Source organism: Nannospalax galili, unplaced genomic scaffold (assembly GCF_000622305.1).
Source record: "Nannospalax galili isolate Female #2095 unplaced genomic scaffold, S.galili_v1.0 scaffold424, whole genome shotgun sequence".
NCBI lineage: Eukaryota > Metazoa > Chordata > Mammalia > Rodentia > Spalacidae > Nannospalax > Nannospalax galili.
In genome coordinates, this window is record NW_008352334.1 from 329,839 (window position 1) to 353,813 (window position 23,975).

Consider the following 23,975-nt stretch of genomic DNA (forward strand, 5'->3'; position numbering starts at 1 on the left):
AAACACCCAAAAGGAAAGTATAACCAAAGATTAAAGGGGCCAATATAATTTCATAAGAGTCCATATGTATAGCTAAAGGCTACATAACAAGCAACAATGCCAGAGTGGACAAAAGGACTCCCAGATAGTAACCCAGCATAGAACTGGGAAAATGAACAGCAGACCCCAATCTTATCTAAAGGAATATTGACAACTGGTGGGTGCTAGATGAGGAACAGCTCACCGTCCTAAAACAAAGACTGCTAGATAGGCTGACTAGATTCACCAGAAGGGCAAGTAGTGGGGAATGGCTGGGGGTGCTAACAATATAGCAGATAGTAACAGGGATATCAGAGTATAAGGGCTCTAGTGGGGGGAGGGAGGCTATGGGAGGGTGCCATCTGGGAAGTGGGTGTATAGTTGAATAGGATGGTTTGGGATGTTCTGTGTGATATATATATATACACACACACACACAACATAAAATTTTTAAAAATGTATTATATTTGAGGAGGAAGCATGGAAATTTATGTCATGCTAATTAGTAGAGGTGATAAACATTACCATTGAAATCTACTTGATGACTTCAAAGACACACACAGGCACCAAGGATCCAAGTGCAACTTATTATGACTAGTAATAATCAGACACATACAGATTAGAGATGCATGCGCCAGCATCTCAGTATTAGTAGCAAAAACAATGAGCCTTTCTGTAAGGAACAACATATTCTAAAATGAAATGGAGATCTTTTTTAAAGGTTAAAAACTCATTCAATTTAATGTCTTACAGGGCTTATACTGAGTTCAATACTGTATAACTGTATTAATTCAACTGTGAACCTAGAAACTTGCACCCACTTGTGAAAGAGATGTACTCTTGCTCTGGAGTGTGTTACTGAATATGTTAAAGCTGTAATGAAATGCTTCTTCTAATCATGTAGTTATTAAAAATAAAAAAATAAAGATTAAATTTAAAAAGACCAAAATTAAATAAGAAACTTGTAAAAAAAAAAAAACCAGTAACAAAACATCCACTATGTTCTGGGAGTAAAATGTTCTTGACCTCAATGGGTACGGTAGTACACACTTATAATCCCAGAAGTTCGTAGGCTGAGGAAATAGGATCATGGTGAGTTCGAGGCCAGCCTGGATATCAAATTTTGTGCTTCAGAAGGCCTTATTTACAGAGAAAAAAGCAACTCATGGAACTGGAGAAAGCACTTTCAAGTCATATATCTAATAATAAATTCTTTACACATGTAAAAGATGTTTGTGTCTAGTAACATTATAGTAATTGTTTGGGTAATTGAACAAAATTTTGAAAATATTACCTCATTTGAAGAATTTTCTTGTGAACTTGACACAGAAACAATTTCATTTGAGTTAACATAATTGCTGACTTTTGGAAATAGTTCCTCAAAAGATACATCTTGCACTGGAGACAAATCAATCTATACAAGGAGATCACTATTTTTTTAGAGGCTTCAAAAACAATTAGTTTAAAGTAATTGAACTAAAGTTGAAAATACTATCTCATTGGAAGCATTTTCTTGTTCATTTTTATGTACAAACAACTTCATTTGAGTAAATATGATTATTGTCATTTGGAAATAATTCTACAAAGCATACTTATTTATCTGTGTATAAATCAATTTATAAAGATTATAATTCTCTTGCTTAAAGTTATTTTTCAAACAGAAATTTTGTTTACTATAGCATAAACTTTTTTCCATTCTTTCATATAATAAATATCTACCAAGTACTTACAAAGTAAAGCTTAACTATTTGGCACTCCTGAATTAACTTTCTTGTTCTTCCTTAAGTACGAACCCAAGCCTTTGTCCATATCTCCTTCTTGCTTACCGTGTGAACACTACAACATTTTAAATGTCTATCTCTAGGAATAGAATTCTCTCCCAACTGCTATATTTATATTGCTATCAGGGTACAGAAATTATCACATACTTCTGTATCAACATAAGAGATATCTAAAATCAGACTCATGACTATGCTCTTTAGGTGGGAACTCCAAGAAGCTTTGGCAGGTAGATTTGGCGATGCTAATCTAGTCTGAATGTAGGTTAGCCCTGAAATGGAGTGTGAGGTGCATTAGATGGGCATTAAGAGGCTATCTATTCTTGCCTTACTCTTGCTTCTCTTAGGAAGAAAGAAAAAAATTAAAGCCTATTCATATGTGTCTTAGAATAGTGCTAGGAACATCATATTAAAGTGAGAGCCTAAGAAATAAAGTTTCCCAGAGGTCCTTGATCAAGCAGCCCTCTCTACTTTTGGTGGTAACCAGCTGTAGAACAAATCAAAGAATAATAATTTTAATCTTAAAATATCAAGTTGCCAAGTGCTCTCAAAGCATTTTTATTTGTTAAAAGATACTAGGATTTACCACAGAATGGGAGAAAATATTTGCAAATTATCTTTCTAATAAGGCTCTAGTATTCAGAATATAAAAATAACTTGTGTAACTCAACCATTAAAAGACAAAGTACATAACTTAAAAACAGGCAAGTAGTCAGTGTGGTGGTGCACACCTTTAATCCCAGCATTTAGGAGGCAGAGGAATGTAGATCTCCGTGAGTTTGAGGCCAGGCTGGTCTACACAAGTGAGTTCCAGTCCAGCTGGGGCTACAGAGAGATACTGTCTAAAAAAGACAAAACAAAACAAAACAAAACAAAACAATAAAACCCCAGGCAAGAGATATTACTAGGCATTTCTCCAAATATATATATAGCCAATAAGCCTGATGAGAATGCCCATTTAAAGAAAAGCCCACTAAAAAAGTGGGCACAGTGACTCAGGCCTGTAATCCCAGCACTCAAGATGCTGCATGATGGGTGGACTGTCATGAGTTCAAAGCTAGCCTGGTCTACATATTGAGTTCCAGGACAGTCTAGACTGCAAAGAAAGCCTTTCTCAAACAACAATAACAAGCCAAAGATTCAGTTAGCATACGGCTGACAATCCTACTTCACCTTCTAGGTGAAGATTCAAGATTATGGAAAATACATGTTGACACAAAAACGTATCAATGAATGCTCATAGCAGGGATGCTAGATACAAAGTAGAAATATCTCAATGCCATAAACTGAACTGGTAAACAAAATGTGGTAGATGTATACAATGGAGTATTATTCGATCAAAGAAAATGAAATTCTCCTATTTGCTATGACTTAATGAACTCTGAAAAAACTATCAAGTGGAAGAAAACAGGCTTGAAAGGCAACATGTTACAGGATTCCACTCACATGAACAGTCTAGAAAGGGCAAACCCATAGACTTAAAATACTTTAACAATCTCTAGTGCAGGAGGGTGGGGTAAGGGTTAGGGAATGACCACTAATGGAAATGAAAATGTTTTCTTGAATTAAATTGTGGTGATGGCTGAATTTTATTCACTGTGTTATGGTGAATCTTTACAAAATGTGAATTATAAGGCTGGGTAAGGTGGCAAATGTCTTTAGTCCTAGCACTTGGGAGGCAGAAGCTGGTGGATCTCTATGTGTTCAAGGCCAGCTTGGTTGCATAGTGAGTTCCAGGCCAGCCACGGCTTTAGAGACACCCCGTCTCAAAAAGACCAAAAAAAAAAAAGTATGAATTATAGTTCAATTTGCAAAGATACAGGCATTTTTTAAATTATCACTCCAAGTTTTGTAGGGAAAATGCATTTTGATACATTGGTACATTTTCCCCAATCTATACATTTTAGCACCAAATGTTAACCAAAAATGAATAAATATCAAGTTTATTTTCTGGAGAATGTACTAATTTTTAGAACACTGGGAACACTGTGATCAGAGTGTTATCTTAGACCCTTTCCTCTAGCATGTACATGTGAGCTCTGGTTAAATCTATATTCCACTAGGAGCCTGTTAATAAGAACATCCACTCTGTTACAGGCAACATTGCTTATGGTAAAAAAATGATGTCTAATGGGAAAATTGTGTCTGTGGGTTGAGCTATAAATGGAGCATGAATAAAGAAGTGCTATAAGAGACTATTCTTTAGGCTTCTCTGGGAGCAGGGACTCCTGTCATTAGGCACATCTCTGTGGAGACAAGAGGCACTGCATATGTGCATCATTACAACACATATCTCATCCTCTTGTAGTGAACTGCCCCACACTGCTGCACAAGCTCCCGTGTAGACTTCTGTTATGACTGCTGCCACTGAGGAGGAGTGCCTGCTGCCACCATGCTAGCAACTTGTACTCCTAAGAATTGGTTGCAAAGGAGCTATAATTATGGGGCTGGAGATGACTCAGCAGTTAAAAGCACTGGCTGCTCTTGCAGAGGACCCAGGTTCAGTTTCCAGCTTCAGTTCCAGGGCCTCCATAGGCACCAGTACACATGGTGTACTCACAAACATGCAGGCAAAATACTCATACACATAAAATAAAAATAAAATCTAAAAAAAGTCACAATTATATAACTCTTAGAAGTAAGCATAAAATGAAGAGTTCATGATATTGCATTTAGCAATGATTTCTTAACATTAAAAACAGAAGCATCATAAACAAAGTACATTAATTGGACACTATCAAAATGATAAACATTCCTTCATCGAAGAAAAGTATCAGCAGAGCAAAAAGGCAACCCCTCAAAATAGGAGAAAGTATTTGCAAACCATGTATCTGATAATGAATTACTATTCAGATATACAAAAATTCCTACAAATAAACAAAAATAACCCAACTAAAAAATTAGCAAAGAACTTGAACAGACAGTTCTGCAAGAAGATATACAAATGGCCAGTAAGCATATGAAAAGATGCTCAATATTACTAATCATTAGTGAATGCAAATTAAAACCAAATTAAGATTCTACCTCATACCCCATGAGGGTGGCTACTAGTTAAAACCACAGAACAGAAACTAACAGCACTGGCAGGGATGCACAAAAATTAGAACCGCTGCTCATGAGACTGTGAGATGATGTGGCCACTATGGAAGACACTTCTTCAAAGAGTAAAAAAATAGAATCATCATGTGATCTAGAAATTGTATTTCTGGTTATATACTCAAAGGAACCGAAAACAGGGAACTTAATTTATACACATCATGTTCATAGTTGCATTATTCACAATGATGAAATAGAATATTATTCAGCTTTAAAATGGAAGCAATTCTGACACACACATACACACTCATAGTTGCTATTCACAATGATGAAATAGAATATTATTCAGCTTTAAAATGGAAGCAATTCTGACACACACACACACACACACACACACACACACACACACATATATATATATATATATATGTCTGAATGCATAATGTTCAGTGAATTATATCAGTCATAAAAGGAGAAATACTCCTGGGCATGGTGGAATATACCTATAGCCTCAGCTACCTGGGAGGCTGAGGCAGGGGGTCAGTTGATCCCAGGAGTTCAAGAGCACTCTGGGCAACACAGCCAGTCCTTACCTCAAAAAAAAAAAGAGTGTGACTTCACCTATATGAGGGTCCTAGCGCAGTCAAATTTACAGAGACAGAAAGTAGAAAAGTGGTTGCAGGGGTTGGGAGAGGGTTCAACATGAAGTTACTGTTTAATAGGTATGGAGTTTCAGTTTCATAAGATGCAAAAAGCATTCTAGAACTGGAGGTGGCAATGGCTATACAGAAACATTCACTATGCAGTTAAACATGGCCACAATTCTAAATTTTATGCTCTATATAGTTTATAATAAAAAGAATCCTGGCTGGTGCTACAGTATTCTAATCTGTTTTACATGTAGAATATTTCCAAAGAAAATGTGTTTATGCAACAGGTATTATTCTCCATAGGCAAATTCCCCTGGCATGGTATAAACAGAGTAACAGGGAGAGAGGGGTCAGAAAATAGAGACCATAATGGCCAAAGACCAACACTTACCACAAAATCAACTGTCTCTGAAGATGGCGTACTTGTTAACGGGGCTTTGCTTTGCTTATCAGAAATACTAGAACTTTCTTTCTAAATGTTTACAAAATATAGGCTTGATTAGCAGATATAAAATACTATTGAAATAGTAAAACCACAATTTAAAGTTAGTAGATTAGTTCATAATATGTACTAATACAGTCTTTACTGTGTTAATTAAATTTTAAACTACATGACAGGAAACTGAAGAATTTTCTGGATTGAGCCAGGTCAAACAAATCTGAATAGAACGTTATGTGGCATAATAGCTTCACAGGACTACTTTGGTTGAAATTATTGTTGATTTAGGAAAAGAAGCTAGAGTGTTAAGTAGGAAGCATTTCTTTGGTTACCTTTGTTAATTTTCCAAAAATGCATTTTACTTTCAGTATTTGTTTAGCTCCTGGAACATTACTGCACTTTTTAATGGAAAGGACTTGCAGAGACAGAGTAGAAAGGAGAGGAAGGGAACAGTGGGAGAGGCAGAGATGCAGGAAGAGAGGAAAGGTGAAGAGACAAGAGAGAAAGGGAGGATGATTGACAAGAGGGACAACAGAAACTGGTCAGAATGAGATTAAGAGACAGAGACATGAGACAGAAGCAGGATAGGGCCGGGGTAGGCCAGGAATCAGAAAGACACTGAGCTTGACACTGAGAAAATAGATGAATCAGCAAAACCAAAGTAAAAACAGGTAAATGCAAAGCTGAGTGATAGGCAAAGAGACAGAGGGAAGTAGCGTTATTTATTTCTAGCAATCAGCTGCCTTTCCAAATCCTGGATTCCGTAAAACCAGCATTCCTTTCTGAGAAATCTCTCTCATTTTGAATAGTTATCTTTTATGCGATGCCAAGTTTGGGTCTGGAACCCAAACTCAGAGATAAAACTTGAAAGTCATAGGAAAGATTGTAAAGTTTAAGTTTTATCCTGCCTTTTCTTCCCTTTTTTCCTTCTGTATTAAGATCAACATAAACTAGTCAGGATAAACTAATCTGGAATAGATTAAGACCATTTTTATCAAACAATTTAAGGGTATATTTGAGTACTACCAACTATGTCAACTGTAACTTATTAGCATATAATCTTAATTTCTTTTTAAAAAACATTTTATTTATAAGCCAGGTATGGTGGCACACACCTTTAATCCCAGCACTCGGGAGGTAGAGGCAGGCGGATCTCTGTGAGTTCAAGGCCAGCCTCCTGGTCTACATAGTGAGTTCCAGGACAGCTGGGGCTACAGGGAGACCCTGTCTCAAAAAGACCAAAAAAAAAAAAAGATTTTACATTGCAGTCTCTATCAGATAGAATAAACACCGTCTTACTGCACTCAAAAACAAAGAGCAAATCTGCTAAGGAATCTTATTGACAAATGAGCAAAAAAATTGTCTTTACTAGCCTAGTGATAAGCTACCAGAACAGAAGAAAAAAAAAAAAAAAAAAAAAAAAAAAAAAAAAAAAACTGTGATTAGGCATGGGCTTGGCCAGATGGGTAGTGTGATGCTCAGAAACAGGACGCTGTCAGAGCACACCCACAGAGGCCCTTCAAGGCAGAGAGCAACAGAGTCTGGAGCCTGTGTGGCAGCCTGAACTGACACTGGAATGCCAGGCCTGGACCAGGGTAAATCCATGTGAAGGGAACTGCTCTGGGCCACCCCCCCTCCAAGTCCCTGAAGTCCCTGCAAAGAACCCTGATTGACAGTCTCAGCCTCTGCCATTGCTTCCTCTGAGAACCTCACCCCACTGTGCAGTGGTACTTGGTTGAGATGGTAGAGGTCACCAGGAAAAAGCCCCAGGGAGTAGTAGGGTATGGCCAAACTTAAATGCTGCTTGCTTGGCCACATTGCAGCCACTGTGATGCCACCTTGTCAGTTGCCAGCCTATTCCATGCTCTTGACCTTTGCTTACTCAAAACTAACATTTAAGGAACCCTGACTCTCCAGCCTCCATTTCTGTTCAAACATAACAAAAAAGTTCCCATAAACCCCAAGTATGTTCACGATTCTTCTGTGGAATCATAATACATGATTTTACTTTCCCCAAAACCAGGGTCCCTAACCTTGGCATCTTCCTCTTCTGAGCTGGGAGAGACACTGACCTTGGTACTAGTTAGCTGTGGTAGGAATGTAGGGATGCCTTACTCCTCAGAAGGGTGGCTCCATTTCTCCCAGGAAGGATTCAGAAGAACATTCTGATCAAGAGGGGGCAAGAAGCACTTTATAAAACAAGGACAACAGCAGAGGTCAAAGAGAGAGAATGCAGGTGAGAACCTGGCGAGACAGAGCAGAGCCCACCCAGCGGCCCCCTCTCCTCTCTCTGAATTGAATACTTCCTGTTGTTTTTTGTGTCGCAGGATGTTTCTACGTTGATTAAATTACAGCCTCCCTGTTGTTGAAGGAAGACCTGTATTGGTGCTGAGAATTGAAACTGGGTCCTCTGCAAGAGCAGCCAGTGCTCTTAAATGCTGAGCCATCTCTCCAGCCCCAATCTTTTAATTTCTTATCTGAACAATGAAGAGTAGTAAGTCTACCTTTAGGACTGGTGAGCAAGGATCATGTACACTACAAGTAAGGAGGCCCCATGAGGCCCTGTGGGATGGGGAGAGTGGAAGGTGCTCAATAAGAGCTGTTGTCCTTGGGCAGCTGCAAGGGCTCTCTTCAGATTTCCTTGAACACAGACCTACTGCTGCTCTGTGCCGGGGTGTGTGTAACACCTTCAGGCTCTGCTTCAGCTATCAAGCTGAGGCCACAATCTTCTCAGACAGTTGCAGACAATCCAGGACACAACAGTACTGTGTAGACTTTGGCTCTCCTTGCTTCAGAACTCCTCACTGGACTTTGGCTATCACTGTCCAATCCTGCTTCCTCTCTTATTTCCTTTCTCAGGTATCACCTGGTCCATTAAGCCACTTGGACTGTAAATTCTGTCTCACTATCTGCTTCCTAGGGGTCCCAGTGACAAATGTTAACACTCAGTTCATCTCAGAAAGCATCAGCTTGCATGTAGTTTCATTCACTATGTTTCCCCCGACACTTGTTAAGAAACTGTGCATTTCTAAATATTCCTCGTCAATACATTTTCTTGTTATAGTCTTCCTAAGAATTATGGGTTGATAAAAGACTAGGACTTACCAGAACAGGTTCCAAGCACTGAGGCAGCACAGGTTCACTAACCGATCTACTTGTACTATTTTCAAGAGCCAACTTACAGTGGGACAATGGAACGTTGGTTTTCAGATGACCAACATTTAGCTTTGTTTGAATACTTGGATCTCTATAGTCAGACTCTTTTTCAGGCTGAAAAAAATTCACAATATGAAATAAATATAATTCATAGTGCCATAAAATATTCTTAGTACTTCAAGTGTCCTATTATTCCTTCAAGCTGAAAAAAGATTTAAACTTAAATACAAATGATTTCTGGGGAAAAAAAATCCCACTGTGTTCTAAGGATAGGGGACATAGACAGATCTCTTACAATACTTTTATTGAGGGGCTGGAGAGATGACTCAGAGATTAAGAGCACTGGGTACTCCTGCAGAGGACCCATGTCTGGTTCCCAGCACCCATATGGAAGCTAACAATTATTCTAACTCCAGTTCCAGGGCATCTGATGCCCTCTTCTGACCTCCACAGGTATTGCACAACACAGATGCACTTACATGCATGCAAGCAATACACTCATACACATAAAATAAATAACATTTTTGAGGTACAATTCAACATTCCATATCATTCACTTTAAGAATAAAATTCAGTATTTTTAGGATATCTTTAGGGCTGTGCAACCATTACCACAACCTAATTTTAGAGCACTTTTGTGATCTAAGGCCTCATAGTATTAGTAGTCAGTTACCATTCCACTATCACTAGTCCTAAGCAATATTTAGCCTAATTCAGCCTTTATATATTTCTCTATCCTGAATATTTCATATAAGTAGAATCATATACTATGTGGTCTTCTGTAATTTGCTTCTTTTATGCAACACAATATTCTCAAAGTACATCTATGTTTTAGCATGCATCAGTACTTTGCTTTTACTGGTGGATAATACGTTATAATAAAGATATGCCACATTTTATTATCTACTTACTAGATGGGCATTTGGGTCGCTTCTACTCTTTGGCTATTATAATGTTGCCGTGAATAGTTTCCTACACGTTTTTTTGAGGACATATATTTTTTATTTCCCTTGGGTATAAAAATACAACCCATAGATAACCTTAGGATTCACTCAGTGTTGAATAGCCTATAGGGGTTTTTTGTGTTTGTTTGTCTTTTTGAAGCCCCAGCTGTCCTGGAACTCACTATGTAGACCTGGCTGGCCTTGAACTCAGAGAACTGCCTGCCTCTGCCTCCCAAGTGCTGGGACTACAGGCTTGTGCCACCACGCCCAGCTGTTTGTCTTTTTGGGAAAGTCTGCAGCTGGCCTAGAACTCTGTGTAGACCAGGCTGGCCTCAAACTCACAGAGATCGGCCTGCCTCTGCCTCTCAAGTGCTGGCATTAAAGGCGTGCACCACCACGCCCGGCTAGCCTATAGGTTTTGACAAATGTATAATAACATGTGTCTACCATGTAGTATAAAGAATAGCTCGTTTGCCCTAAATATCCTCTATACTCCATCTCTTCATCCCTCCCTTCTCCCAACTCCTGGAAACCATTAATCTTTCTTACTATCTCCATAGTTTTGCCTTTTCCAGAATATCATGGAGTTGGAATCATATACAAGCTTTTCAGATAGTCTTCTTTCACATGGCTTGACAACATCATTGCTATTTATTTATCTATTTATTTATTTTGGACTTTTTAGACAGGGTCTTCCTGTAGCCCCTGCTGGCCTGGAACTCACGATGTAGGCCAGGCTGTCCTAGAACTCACAGAGACTCCCCTGCCTCTGCCTCCCAAGTGCTGGGATTAAAGGCATGCACCACCACACCCAGTCTCTCATTCCTTTTAAAATATTATTAGTGTGTGTGTGTGTGTGTACAGGCAAATGTGTACCATGGCATGCATGTGGAGGTCAAAGGACAGTTTGAGGGATCTGGTTCTCTCCTTCCACCATAGGTTCCACAGATTGAACTGATGCTTGTGTGACACATGCCTTTACCTGCAGAGTCATCTCATTGGCCCCTTGTTGCTTTTTCATGATGAATAATACTACACTGTCTGGGTATTCCATAGTTTATTTATATAGTCATCTATTATAAGATGTTTTGGTCACGTGCAAGTTTTAGAAATTGTGAATAAAGTTACTATATACATCCACGTGCAGGCTTTGTGTGAACTGAAATTTTCAATTCATTTGGGTAAAGACTAAGACTGACCACTGGATCATAGGTAAGAATGCTCAGTTTTGTTAGAAACAAAAACAAGGGACTGCTGGGAATGGTGGCACGACTTTAATCCCAGGACTCAGGAGGCAGAGGCAGGTGAACCTCTGTGAGTTCAAGGCCAGCTTGGTCTATACAGTGAATTTAGGCCAGCTGTGGCTACAGGGACACTCTGTCTCAAAAAGATCCCCCCAAAAAATCCAAACCAAAACAAACAACAACAACAACAACAACAACAAAAAAACAAAAACAAGGGGCTGGAGAGATAGCTCAGTGTTTAAGAACACTGGCTGTTCTGGCAGAAGATCCAGGTTTGAATCCTAGACTCATATGGCAGCTAATAACCATCAGTAATTCCAGTTTCAGTTCCATGGGATTTGGCTTTGGGAAAATACTTTCCCCTGAGAGCAGCCTCACTGAGTAGAGGGCACTGACCTATTTCAGAATGATTCCTTTTCCTCTCCCCCTGCCAGAGCGTAAAGGGATTTCACTGCACTAGTCCCTGTGAAGATATGAAAAGTGTACAAAAGTGTTGGGGGGGACTTAACTGGCTCTCTGGGAAGTTTTTAATCTCAGAGTTGTCCTCACTGATCCTTCAGAAATTTGTAAGTACAGTTTTAGTTTAGGTTCTCCTAACTGTGGTGGTTCTCATGGAGATTTCTGTTTGTAAGTTTTCACTCTGGTAAGCTGTTGTTCTTCGTATCCTCTGTCTCTTTGGTGCAGCAAGGATCCCTATGATCTCACTTTTCTGACAAGAGTTGATGATTTTCAGTTTGTCCAGCTTTTTAGTTACTAGGGAAGTGGCAACTGTAGAAATTTTTAAAAAATTGTTATTTTTATGTGTATGAGTGTAGGTGTAAAAAAATTAAAAATTATTATTTTTGTGTGTACTGCATGTAGATAGGGTAGGTGTACCCATGTTGTACAGTGCCCATGGAGGACAGAAGAGGGCACTGAATACTATGGAACTGGAGTTATAGGCAGTTGTTAGCTGCCATGTAAGTGCTGGGATTCAAACCCAAGTCCTCTACAAGAGCAGCCAGTGCTCTTAACCCCTGAGCCATCTCTCCAGCCTCAATCTCAAGAGATTTTTACATACTGGATTTTTAAAAAATTCTACATAATATAGGACCTCTGAGTAGTATTCAATATTGTTTACCATTCCCCTTTTGGAGGATGAGGTGATTTCCTTTTTTGATTCCTATAATATTACATTTTGTTTATCTTCTTTCTGGTCACTTTACAAAATCATTGAGAATTTCATACATGTATACAATGTATTTTGATCATATCAACCTCCCAGTTTCCTCTCTAATTCCTCCCAGATCCTCCTTGCCACATCCCCTCCCCAATTTCATGTCCTCTTTCATAGCCCAGTGAGTCCAGGCAGTGTTGTCCTTATATGTACCGGTGTAGGGCCATCCACTGAAGCATGAACGACCTAACAGGGGCCACTTCCCTGAAGAGAATTGACTCTCCTTACTCCAGCAATCTTCAGCTAGCTAGAGGTGGTTGTATAGGTCTTGTACAGGCAACCACAGCCATTTTAAGCTCATGAGTGCAATGACCTTATTGGGTGGAGAAGACTGTTTCACAGCAGTCATTTCCAATCTCTGGCTCTTACAAGCTTTCTGCCCCTTCTTCCACAATGTTCCCTGAGCCATTGGGGAGGGAGGTATGATACTGATATCTCATTTATGGCTGAGCATTCTACAGTTTCTGACTCTCTGCACTCTGGCTATTTATTGTTGTCTGCTACAGAAAGAAGTTTCTTGATGAGAGTTGTATTACCCACTAATCTATGGGTATAGATAAGAATTTAGAAGGCAGTTTGCTATTATGTTCATTTAGCAAAATAAAATGATAATAGTATGTTCTCCCCTAGGGTGTATAACCTTCAAAGCTATGGACTCTTTGTCATGTTTACAGTTCTAGGCATGAAATCCATCCCACAGAGTGAGATTTAAATCCAATCAGAAAGCAGTTACTCCCTCTCCTAGTTAGCTCTCTATTGCTGTGGTCAAACACTGACCAAGCTCAATTTGGGAGGAAACGGTTTATTTCAGCTTACAGTCCTTCATGGAGGGAAGCCAGGGTAGGAGCTCAAGCAGGAACCTGGAGGCAGGAATTGACTTGCTCCTCTGACTTTTTCTCAGTTTGCTTTCCTATACAACCCAGGATCATCTGCCCAGGAGTGACATCACTCACAGTGGGCTGTGCCCTCCCTCATCACTCAACAATCAAGAAAATGCCCCACAGACATGGCTACATGCTTGTCTGATAGAGGAAATTCCCCCAATTGAAGTTCCATCTTCCCAGGTGTGTCAAGTTGACAACTGAAGCTATCCAGCACACCCCTATAACATTCATGCTACTATTATACCAATGGGCATACCTTACTAGGTCAGTGGTTACTGTACCTTGTGGGGTGCACAGCTGGGTAAGACTACTGATGATGTGTCCCCCTCAGCAGCCCGTATAATACTTCCTGCCAAGAAATCTTTTCTACAAGACTATAGAGTTTTCAAGGATCGGTCCTGGATCCCTTTCTCTTCCATGTCCTTTAAAAAATATTTTTTTGGTCTTTTTTGAAACAGGGTCTCCCTGTAGCCCTAGCTGGCCTGACCTGGAACTCACTATGTAGACCAGGTTGGCCTTGAACTCACAGAGATCCACCTGTCTCTGCCTCCCAAGTGCTGGGATTAAAGGTGTGCAACACCATGCCTGGCTAAAATAATTTTTTAAATTTATTTTTATTTTATGTGCATAGGTGTTATGTCTGCATGTGTGTAAGTGCACCACCATGTTGTGCAGGGCACTGCAGTGTCTGTGGAGGACAGAAGAGGATATTGGATCCCCTGGAACTGAAGTTACAGAAGATTGTTAGCCATTATGTGGGTGCTAGATTCAACCTGGGTCTTCTGCAAGAATAGTCAGTACTCTCAACTACTGAGCCATCTCTCCAGCACCTCTGTTCCATATTCTATAGACACTTTTCCCCAAGTGATTTCTGTGACTTTACAAGTAACTGTAATTGCACAGATCTCTTTTATGTTTTCCTGAGCTGTGTATTTATAGCCAATGGCCTTTTCAACATTTCCATCTTCAAGTATCCTTAGATGTAATTAATGAAAAGCCATTCAAAGTCCAAATTCTTCACCAGAAATCTTCAGATTTCAAGTCTAACCTACTGTAATCTTATTTTTACCCTAGAGATTAATGAATATCTAGTCGTTGAATAGAGTGTCAGAAAAAAATACATTTAACTCTGTTTTATCAAGCTTATATGGAATATGTATTCATGTAGGCTGTACAGGTTTTTTCACAAAATTGAATAATTGCTGTTCCAAAAATGCTTCTGGCTATTGCCAAAAAAGACAGAAAATAATTTCTACAGAAATGTTACTTAAAAGCATGTCCTTTATTGGTGAGATCATTGTTTATATAGTTATCCTGCTTCAATACTTGCTTTTTTCTTTGTTTTTTTGGTGGTTGGAGGGCCAGTTTTCTCAGTAAGTACAACCTCACAAGCTGAGTTATCTACAAATGAAAACAAAGTTTAATACTCTATTTAATGTGTCATTAACTGTGAGTACAGAGGACAGATTTAAAATTCAAAGCAAAATCAAACCTCTCATTTTAATGACTATACCTCTGTAAAAGGAGGAAAAAAAATTAATGTATGTTGAACAATCTAACTTGTCTCAGAGAGAAGAAAATAGCCTTTTAGAAAAATCTACCTCAGAGATCCAGGTTTCACAGAAGTAAAATATATGGCTTTGTTTTCAATTATGTGACTAAATTTTGTTTTCAATGTGACTAAAATTCCCTTTTTTTTTCAGTCTTTTTGAGACAGGGTCTCCCTGTACCCCAGCTGGCCTGAAACTCATTATGTAGACCAGGATGGCCTCGAACTCACAGAGATCAGCCTGCCTTTGCCTTCTGAATGCTGGGACTAAAGGTGCATACCACCATGCCAGGCTTGTGACTAAAATTCTTTTATTAATTATCCTACTACTTCTACTCTCCTGTATTTGCAGGCTCTCCCTTTCTGTAACTTCATCAGCATTTACTTAGTTATGAATGAGATGAGGTTTTGCTATGTTGTCCAGATTGGCCTTAACCCCAGGCTTAAGACATGCTCCTTCCTCCTGAGTAGCAAGGACTGCAAGTGCCTGCCACCATACCTGGCTCTACCAGCATTTAAAGCAAACTGGGGCCTTGCTTATGTAATCACACCTTCCCTGTGCTCCATATTCTCCTTCTGCAACACCTCTTATTCACAGTTACATGCATTCAAATAGCTGTTTACTCATTTTATATCGTTATTGCTTTTTCTTCGATGTCCTTTCGAAGTTAAAGCAATTCCATGTCAGTTCTCACTAATACCAGCAGAAATCTTCCCATTCTATCATACTGGATCTTATCACAAAGTGCTGGACATGTCCTCTCTCTGGCCCTGTTTATGCTCCTCTTTAGAGTTCCCTGTTCCATAGTCTCCAGACTCAGTCTGCTTAAAGCAACAGTATTCTTAGAGTGCAAGTTTTACTTAACGTCTGGATTTAATTTGCACATCCAATTTTAAAAAAAAATTTATATCACTATCTTGATTTACGGCACCAAAAGATTTGCCTTTCTGCTATTCTAATAGTTTTCAATTCATCTCTCTGCTGTCACTGTCCTCTTTATTCACCTTAAATATCTGGTGCCATCTGCCTAAGACCTTTTTTTCAGATTTTCCACTGCCCTCAAATTTAAACTCAAACTCTTTACTTTGGCATACAAAGTCCTTCTTTTGATGATCCATGATTGCTTACATAGTCTTCAGCCTCATTTCAGAGGCTGACATAGTTTCCAGATAAATACAGGCTTCTTAAGTTTGAATTTCAGATAATCATAAGCATCCATTGTAATCATAATCATAAATATATCCAACGCAATAATATAAGCATGTGCAATATCTGAGACATACTTCTATTAAAACATTATTTGCCATTTATCTGAATTCAAATTCAATGTCTTTATCTGCTAGATCTGGAAGCCATAGAGCCTAATGGATCACTCTGTCATATTCATCTCCCAAGGTGGAAGAAAGCATAGATAGATTTGAGAGTTCTGTAGGAATAGAAACTATTATCCATATTCTCTGATAGATCACATACAACAGTAGCACAAAGGGGAGCACTGAGGATGACTCCCAGACTACTGGTTTGTAAACTGTAATTTCTAACAAAGATTAGGACCAGGTTAGATCTGTGTTGTGACAATTCTTCATTCACAGATTTCATTTCAGTCAGTCTCTGATAACTTCAGTCACTGATGGGTTCACTCCCCCCGACTGTTCTCTCATAGCTTCGGAGACACGGTTCCTGCAAACACACTAGCCACTCTAAGCCTTCTTTTCCTCTGATGGATATTTCCCTCTTTCCCTACTTCTACATGCTGGAATGTTGCATTTACATTATTTTTAGAAGTTTCCCTTCATTTTACTTTCTATATGAGTTCATCTAGCTCTATGCCCTCAAAGCACCTACATTCTGACTCCATAGATGCATATGTATGTATATGTAGATATAAAAACAGCCTCTGTTCTGAGCTCCAGACTCATGTGTCACAAACTGCCCTCATGATATCTCCACTTGAAGGGTAATGTACCTCTACTGGTTTAATTATTTTATACAGCAAATAACTATATAGTGTTATGCCAATCTGTATTCATCAGTATAACTACTATGGTCAAGACAGAAAATGTTTCCAGCACCCTAAAAGTTTCCCATGTATTCTTTCCCTCTTGATTCCCCCTTTCCAAAGATAACCTCTATTCTGAATTTCAAACATCCAGAAGCCTTGTCTGTTCTTAAACTTCCTCTATGTGAAATTATACAATATATACATGTTACATGTATGTGTGAACTAACAGATTAAGTTTAATGTCCAAATCAATTTCCTAACTTAATCATTTTCCTAACTTATTCTATCCTACAGTGCTCCTATCTCAATAACTGATACCAGTGTTCTCCCAGTTGTTCAGACCAAGAATTCAATACTGATTCTAGACTTCTGTTTTACTCTTACCTAATATCCAGCTTAATCAGAAAATTCTGGCACATGTGATTTTAAAATAGATTCCTATCAGACCTCTGCCACCACTTGCTATAAAACACAATTATCTGACACAACAATAGTTTCACAGCCTCCTACTCCCACTTTTATCCCTTTACTCTATTTACCACAGGGAAAGAACTTTAAACCATATCTAATCTTTAGAACTTAGTACATATAACACTACTTAGAAACTTAAGAGCACAGATGCACAGAACCCAAGGCTCTTGGAAACTCAGAGCTCCTTCAGCCCGTAGTCTTCTCCCCAGAAGTATAGCTTCAGTACATAGCTGAAGCAGCGGTTTCCCAGGTATTCAGATTATTTTCTCTTATTAAAATTCATATAAATACCCCAGAATCACAGTGTTGTACAATGTGTTAGCTATCAGTTTCATGGGGCAGCTAAATAAAATTGAAAATAAAAAAGCTCAAGAATGAAAATATGTACACGAACATTTCATTTCTCTTTTCAAACATGCTTTAAGGCGTATTTCTCAGCCCATTTACAATGAAACCTCTAGTCTTCATTATGGCACACAAGACAGAGTTTCAACCACTCAGCTCCAGCCACAATAATATCTTCTTCCTTAAACATGCCAAGCATATTCTTATCATGGCTTTTTTACTTGTTTCCTTTACTTAGAATGCTCTGTTCTGAAGTTGCAAAGTGGCCCATCCCCTTATTTTATTCAGGCTTTGCATAAATGCCTGTGTTAATTACTATGGTTAAAACAGCATCCCTAAGGGCTGGTGAGATGGCTCAGTGGGTAAAGGCACTTGCCAAGCAAGCCTGGTACCTTGAGTTTGAGCCTCAGAACCCATATAGAAGTGGAAGGAGATAACAAACTAACAAACTTGTCCTCTGATCACCATACTACACTGTGTCCCACCCGTGTGCACTCACACTCAGTAATAAATAAATATATTTTAAACTAGCATGCTTAATCTCACTTTTTTTTTTTTGTATCTTTGAGACAGGGCCTCCCTGTAACCCCAGCTGGCCTGGAACTTGCTATGTAGACCAGGCTGGCCTTGAACTCATAGAGATCCATCTGCTTCTGCCTCCTGTTAAGGTTCAGATAGCCCCGCCCCCTCACCAACAGAGCCTCAGGGACCTCACAAGCCCCTGAGAAAAGGAAACCAAGTTAATAAGCACCCCAATCTTTGAAGTCAAGAGAAGCAGACTTTTCTCCACTGTTTGGCCAACACAGCAGGCTTCCCCTTTGATCTCTAAAGAGGGCAGGTTTTAACAGTCCCACTCTCCTGCACCCCCAAGAAGCTTCCCCCTATAAAAGACCCCAGCTCACGACCCAGGCAGACATTTTCCCTACCTGGAAGGGAATCTGTCCCAGGTGTTCCTTTGCTAATAAACTCTATTCCACTGGAGTCCCTGGTGCTTTCTCTTGATAAACTGGATTCATCCATCGCCTACTTTACCTATCACCTCCCAAGTGCTAGGATTAAAGGCATGTGTCACCACGCCCAATTCTTGGTTTTTTTAATACTGTAGAAAGCCTGGTACATAGAAATGCAACACAGTTGGGCTTGATGAGTTAAGGATTATATAAAAATACCTCTAAGAGTAGGATGTGTTTTACTTAATTTTAAATTTTAGGTGAATCAATACATAAAATAATACAAAGCAAGGCTAGGTATTTAGCTCATAGCAAGCACAAAACCTTACCTTCCATATCTAGCACCACACAAACTAGGTATGGTAGCACATGCCTATAATCCTACCACTCAGGAGGTGTAGACAGAAGGATTAGTAACTGAAGGTCACCAAGGCCAGCCTGAGCTACATGAGACCCTGTCTTAAAAAAAGATGCAAAAGCATAAATATTCATTAGATAAGGCCTGAACCAAAGTGAGGGGGCTGTGCTAAAAGTGTGAATATTGTAAGCTCTTTTGTACCAGCCAATAGGAAAAAGAGGACAGGGATTTCTTGCCACCAGAGACTTTAGAAATCATTGTCTCACACCATATTTGTACACCTGCCGTTTTTGCCTTTTCTGTAGACTGGTGTCCTTTTACGCAGAATCAAGTATTGAAGACCGTCTCACTCTCACTAGTCTCTTGAATGCGTTATTGCAGGGTGAGGGTCTTGTTTCTCACATTATTCATGAAGCTCCCTTTGGGAGTAACAGTCTGTGATCTATCCAGTGGTCTCCTGATGTCCACCTCTAGACTGGAAGGCATTGCTCTTTCTATGGAGCTGCACCTTTGCAACTTTAGGTGTCCCCCCTACCCCAAACTGAGGACCAAACCCAGGGCCTTGCACTTGCCTAGCAAGCACTCTACCACTGAGCTAAATCCCCAACCCTCAACTTTAGTTTGTGATCACTGGAATCCTTTTGTTCAGAACAGAAATGGTCTCAATCAATTTTATACTCACAGCTTCCTTTATAATACCTAGCATTTAATAAATGTTCATTAAACGCAACTTTTTATGAATATTTTACAATTAAGTTTATATTTTTAGTTCACATAACCATTTGAATTAATCTATTCTTTGATGAAAGAGCAGTTCTTCAAGTTTGCTTCCAAAGAGGTGTCATAAAACTTGCTGTAAGAACTAAGGAAAATAGAAACCTGATATATAGTAGAAGTTAATAAGGATGTGCATGCCTTACTAAATTTACTCTAACAAGAAACTAAATAATAGAGTGCCAATGATGCAAGACATTTTGTTGATCATACCATTTTTATAACCCCAGTTGTCCTTCCTACTATCAAACCTTACAAGGGAATGGAAAATGTGTCATTTCCTTCTGGGGTATATAACACTGCCTAGTAGAGTATGCACCTGTAAATTTTTATTAAATGAATTAATGATGGGTGCTGTATGGATAATTAAGACCTACTATATAAGCCCACAAATATTTCTTTTTTTAATCTTTATTTCTTAAATATAATCAAGTTAAGCTGTTTCCTAGGATACTGATTTTGTTAATACATGTATATTGCAACCAAAATAAATAGTTCTGTTACCTCCTATTCATAATCATAAAAATAATTAGTGTCATTATTACCTGATGCTAAAGTTGAAGTATACTTTGGTTTTGGAGAAACCTTTTGGTCCTCTAATGTAAGCACTCTGTAATAAGAACAAATTAGTGGTATTTTCTTATCTTTCAGTAATTTTCAATAATCCTCAAATTATACCTAAATATGTGCAATTAATTATTCTGTAGGAAAAATACAACTGTCAGAAAAATGCACCATATTTATAGTAACAAATAACACAACAAAAGGAAATATATTTATGGGTATGAGACTCCATGAGAAGAGGGAAGGCAGAGTGTAATGTTTAGAATCACACAGATCTGAGTTTAAACTCAGCCTTGTTACTCATACTTGAGTGGCTCTGAGAAAACTACTTAACCTGCCTTGAGCCTTATCTCATTATGCCAGTTACCCAGGGTCCTGAGCTAAGGATTCCAAGTATGACTGATAAGATTATTTTTTGGAAGGGAACAGCCTTTTCTCTTTCGTATTTTCAGAAAGAGATGCCTTCGTCTTTGTAAAGCTGCAGGAGAGGGTGAGCTAGTACAGAAAACATGAAAGGATCAGAGGTTCACTGACCATCAAGACAGATCTGAGCAGGACAAAAGAGTCAAAAGCCAAATGCAAGAAAATAATTTTCTAAATTTTTGGTTAATTGAACAGCTGAACTCAGTAATTACTGCAGAAAACATTTTTTCTTTCATATTTCCCTTTAAATTCATACTTCCAAATAGAATTTTCTTGCTTTTGAATGAGCACTTCAGGTAGTTTTTTTTAAACTAATGCTCATGTATTCTCTAATAAATGGCTGTTTTTAGGTAATAGAAGTCCAGTGTATTAGTACAACTCCAAGCTCTTACTGTCCAACTTAAATCTTTACCCAGCTCTGACCCCAGACTCAGACCTTGCCATGCGTAAAGCAACCCTGGCCAGTTCTCTGCTTTTCTTTCTCCACCACATACACAACTCTTGGGTTCCTATGATCTGAAAATGTATTTTTCCCCATTCTGTGGATTGCCTTTTCATTTTCTTAAAAATGTTTTCTACCTTGGTTTTTAAACTTGTATGAATTTTTTAAGAGTTCTTTCACATTCTTGCGGGATTAACTTGTTTTAAAATGTTCATAATCTGCTTCAATCCTGCTGAAAATCTTTCAGAGGCTCTCAACACATTTGGGATAAAAAAAAATCCCATCTTCAAGGTCATTTACAATTCAGACTGTGCTTTCCTTCTTAAACTTAGATTCTGTCTTGTCACAAACACCTGCTCCATGCAGTACACACTATCCTAAGAAAACGCTTCCTCCAATAATGTTTCTCCTCAGTCTTCCCCATCTTTCCCATGGCAAGTCTATCTCTCTTTTGGGAAGAGCCTCAAAATCAAGTTATTAGCCTCATTTAAGTAATAATAATAAACACAACAACAACAATGCCTTCTAAACCAGAGTTTTAAGTAAGTTATTTTTAAAAACAATTATATAAATAATGCCTTGTAATTTGTTCCCAGAGGCCAACAGATGTCAATCAGTTCTTAAAGTTTTACAAAACTAAAAGATTAAACATACAGATTCTAGGGAAACTCATAATGCAATACTAAATACCACAAATGGTTAGAGTCACACAAACCTGGGTTTAAATCCAGCACACACACACACACACACACACACACACACACACACACACGTATGTTTGTCGAGACAAGGTCTCACTATATAGCACCAGCTGGGCTACTCTCTATGTAGACCAGGCTGGTCTTGAACTCACAGAGAACTCCTGCCTCTGCCTTTGGAGTGCTGGAATTAAAGGCATATGCTATCACACCCAGCCTCAGCTTTGCTATCTTTTTGGCAATTCACAATGAACAAGTTTTTTTTTTCCTTTCAGATTAGCAAGAATGTAGGAAAGTCAATTTAGCAACTGATATCATTTGTAATCTACAGGTACTGAATATGCTACCTATAATGCTGTTTCATTGAATATAAATTTAGAACAAAGAAAAAGTGCTTTTCACTCCTCTTGCTTTATGAGGGAATTGGAGAAATCATTTTAGCAACTATGCAAAGACTAAACTAGAATATCAATTCTACAGAACTGTAGAAAGCTAGACTAAAAGAAAACCAAAGAAGGAAAGAACAAGGTTGAAATGGTCACAATCAGTACATTAAGGTGAGTACCTCAAGTTGTTTACTGCAGCCAATGCGAATAAATAAAAGCTTGGCTGAAAAATTTCTACAAGATGAAGCTTAGAAATACTAATTCAACTTTAACCAAATAAATTTTGAAAAATAAAAAATATACCTGTCCCCACCCTTGTGTCCATCAACAGTTTGCTAATCCTACTCTCAAGAGATTTAAGAGGCTCAGGCTTCTTGCCTCAAGGCCATCCTTCCACTGACTCCCCATCCCAAGCCTGCTCCTTCTTTATAAGCTGCTCAAACGCTGCCTTTCCAGAGACAACACTCTGACCACAGAATTATAGTACAACCCTCCCTCAACACTCCATAGCCCATCTTGCTTTATCTGTCTCTACATGATCCATCAGCACAAACACAGAATACGACACATACAGCACACATTGACTTTTTTGTTTATTGTCCATTTCTTCCAAATGGAATGTGGATTCAATGCGGGCATATATTTTGTGTTTAATCAATTTTATTATCTACTATATTCCAGCAACTAGAATATTTCTGGCACATAGTAAGTGATCATCAAATACTGAATGAATGAAGTTCACCTTCTATGGAAAATCTGAAAGACAATTATAGTTGTTCTATAACTTTGAATATGAGATTTTTCAAAACTGCAATCTTAAATTTTTAGTTCTTACATTTTTCTGTGGCACTTCTCATAGTCTTCTGAGGAGGCACCTAGCAGAGGAAACCAATCTATTAGAAATAGATATTATTCAAAGACATACCAGAAGCTAAAATTATCCTAGGTAAAAATAAATATTTCTCTTCAACATACACAAGGAGAGAACATGGGTTGCTTTTACGTTTGATTGTTCCATTTTTTATATGTGCCTCTCAAATTACATAAAGGTATTTTGAAAATATCAATGTAAAACAAAGCAAAAAGTACTGCAAATGTTATGAGATACACAAGTATTTGGAAAGTTCTTTATAGTTTGAAAGTCTTTTACAACTATTATCTTAGAATTTTTTTAAGATAATCAAGTCAGTCAAATACACCAATTTATTTTTCCCATTTTACACATGAGGAAACAACACTGGCAGTTATGAAACCAGCAACTAGGGCTGGAGAGATGGCTCAGCTCTTAAAGGCCTCAGGCCCACCACTAAAACCCACCAACTAGATCTCTGCAACTTAAACTTGGGTCTTATGGTCTTTAGTCCAGTATCAACTATCTCAACACATTATAGTGAGCTGAGTGCCTCCCAGTCAACACTTCAGAGCCCCAGGGACTCTCAGGTATTACTAGGAATACAAAGAACCAAGAACCGTGGAAGCAGCCTCCTGAGGAAGTCACATCCTTTGGCAGCTGGACTCTTAAGCCTGAGGCTGGAAAGAATTTCTGTATGAAGGAGCTTGGTTGAGAGTGTAACTAACACAAAGGGATCCTGAATGGAAGAGAGAGACAGACAGACAGAGAGAGAGAGAGAGAGAGAGAGAGAGAGA

The 23,975-nt window shown here is 38.6% G+C and overlaps 1 protein-coding gene across 1 annotated transcript in view; it reads right to left on the bottom strand.

Annotated features, from left to right (window-relative positions):
• Positions 1-23,975, bottom strand: part of Meikin (meiotic kinetochore factor) — a 71,772-nt gene that overhangs the window by 19,409 nt on the left and 28,388 nt on the right. The window contains exons 7-13 of the mRNA XM_029554189.1: positions 23,164-23,203; positions 20,361-20,425; positions 14,692-14,772; positions 11,864-12,033; positions 9,027-9,191; positions 5,874-5,954; positions 1,313-1,432 (exon numbers count right to left, since the gene is read on the bottom strand). Coding sequence (XP_029410049.1) covers positions 1,313-1,432; positions 5,874-5,954; positions 9,027-9,191; positions 11,864-12,033; positions 14,692-14,772; positions 20,361-20,425; positions 23,164-23,203 — 722 coding nt within the window. The remainder of the gene's footprint in view (positions 1-1,312; positions 1,433-5,873; positions 5,955-9,026; positions 9,192-11,863; positions 12,034-14,691; positions 14,773-20,360; positions 20,426-23,163; positions 23,204-23,975) is intronic.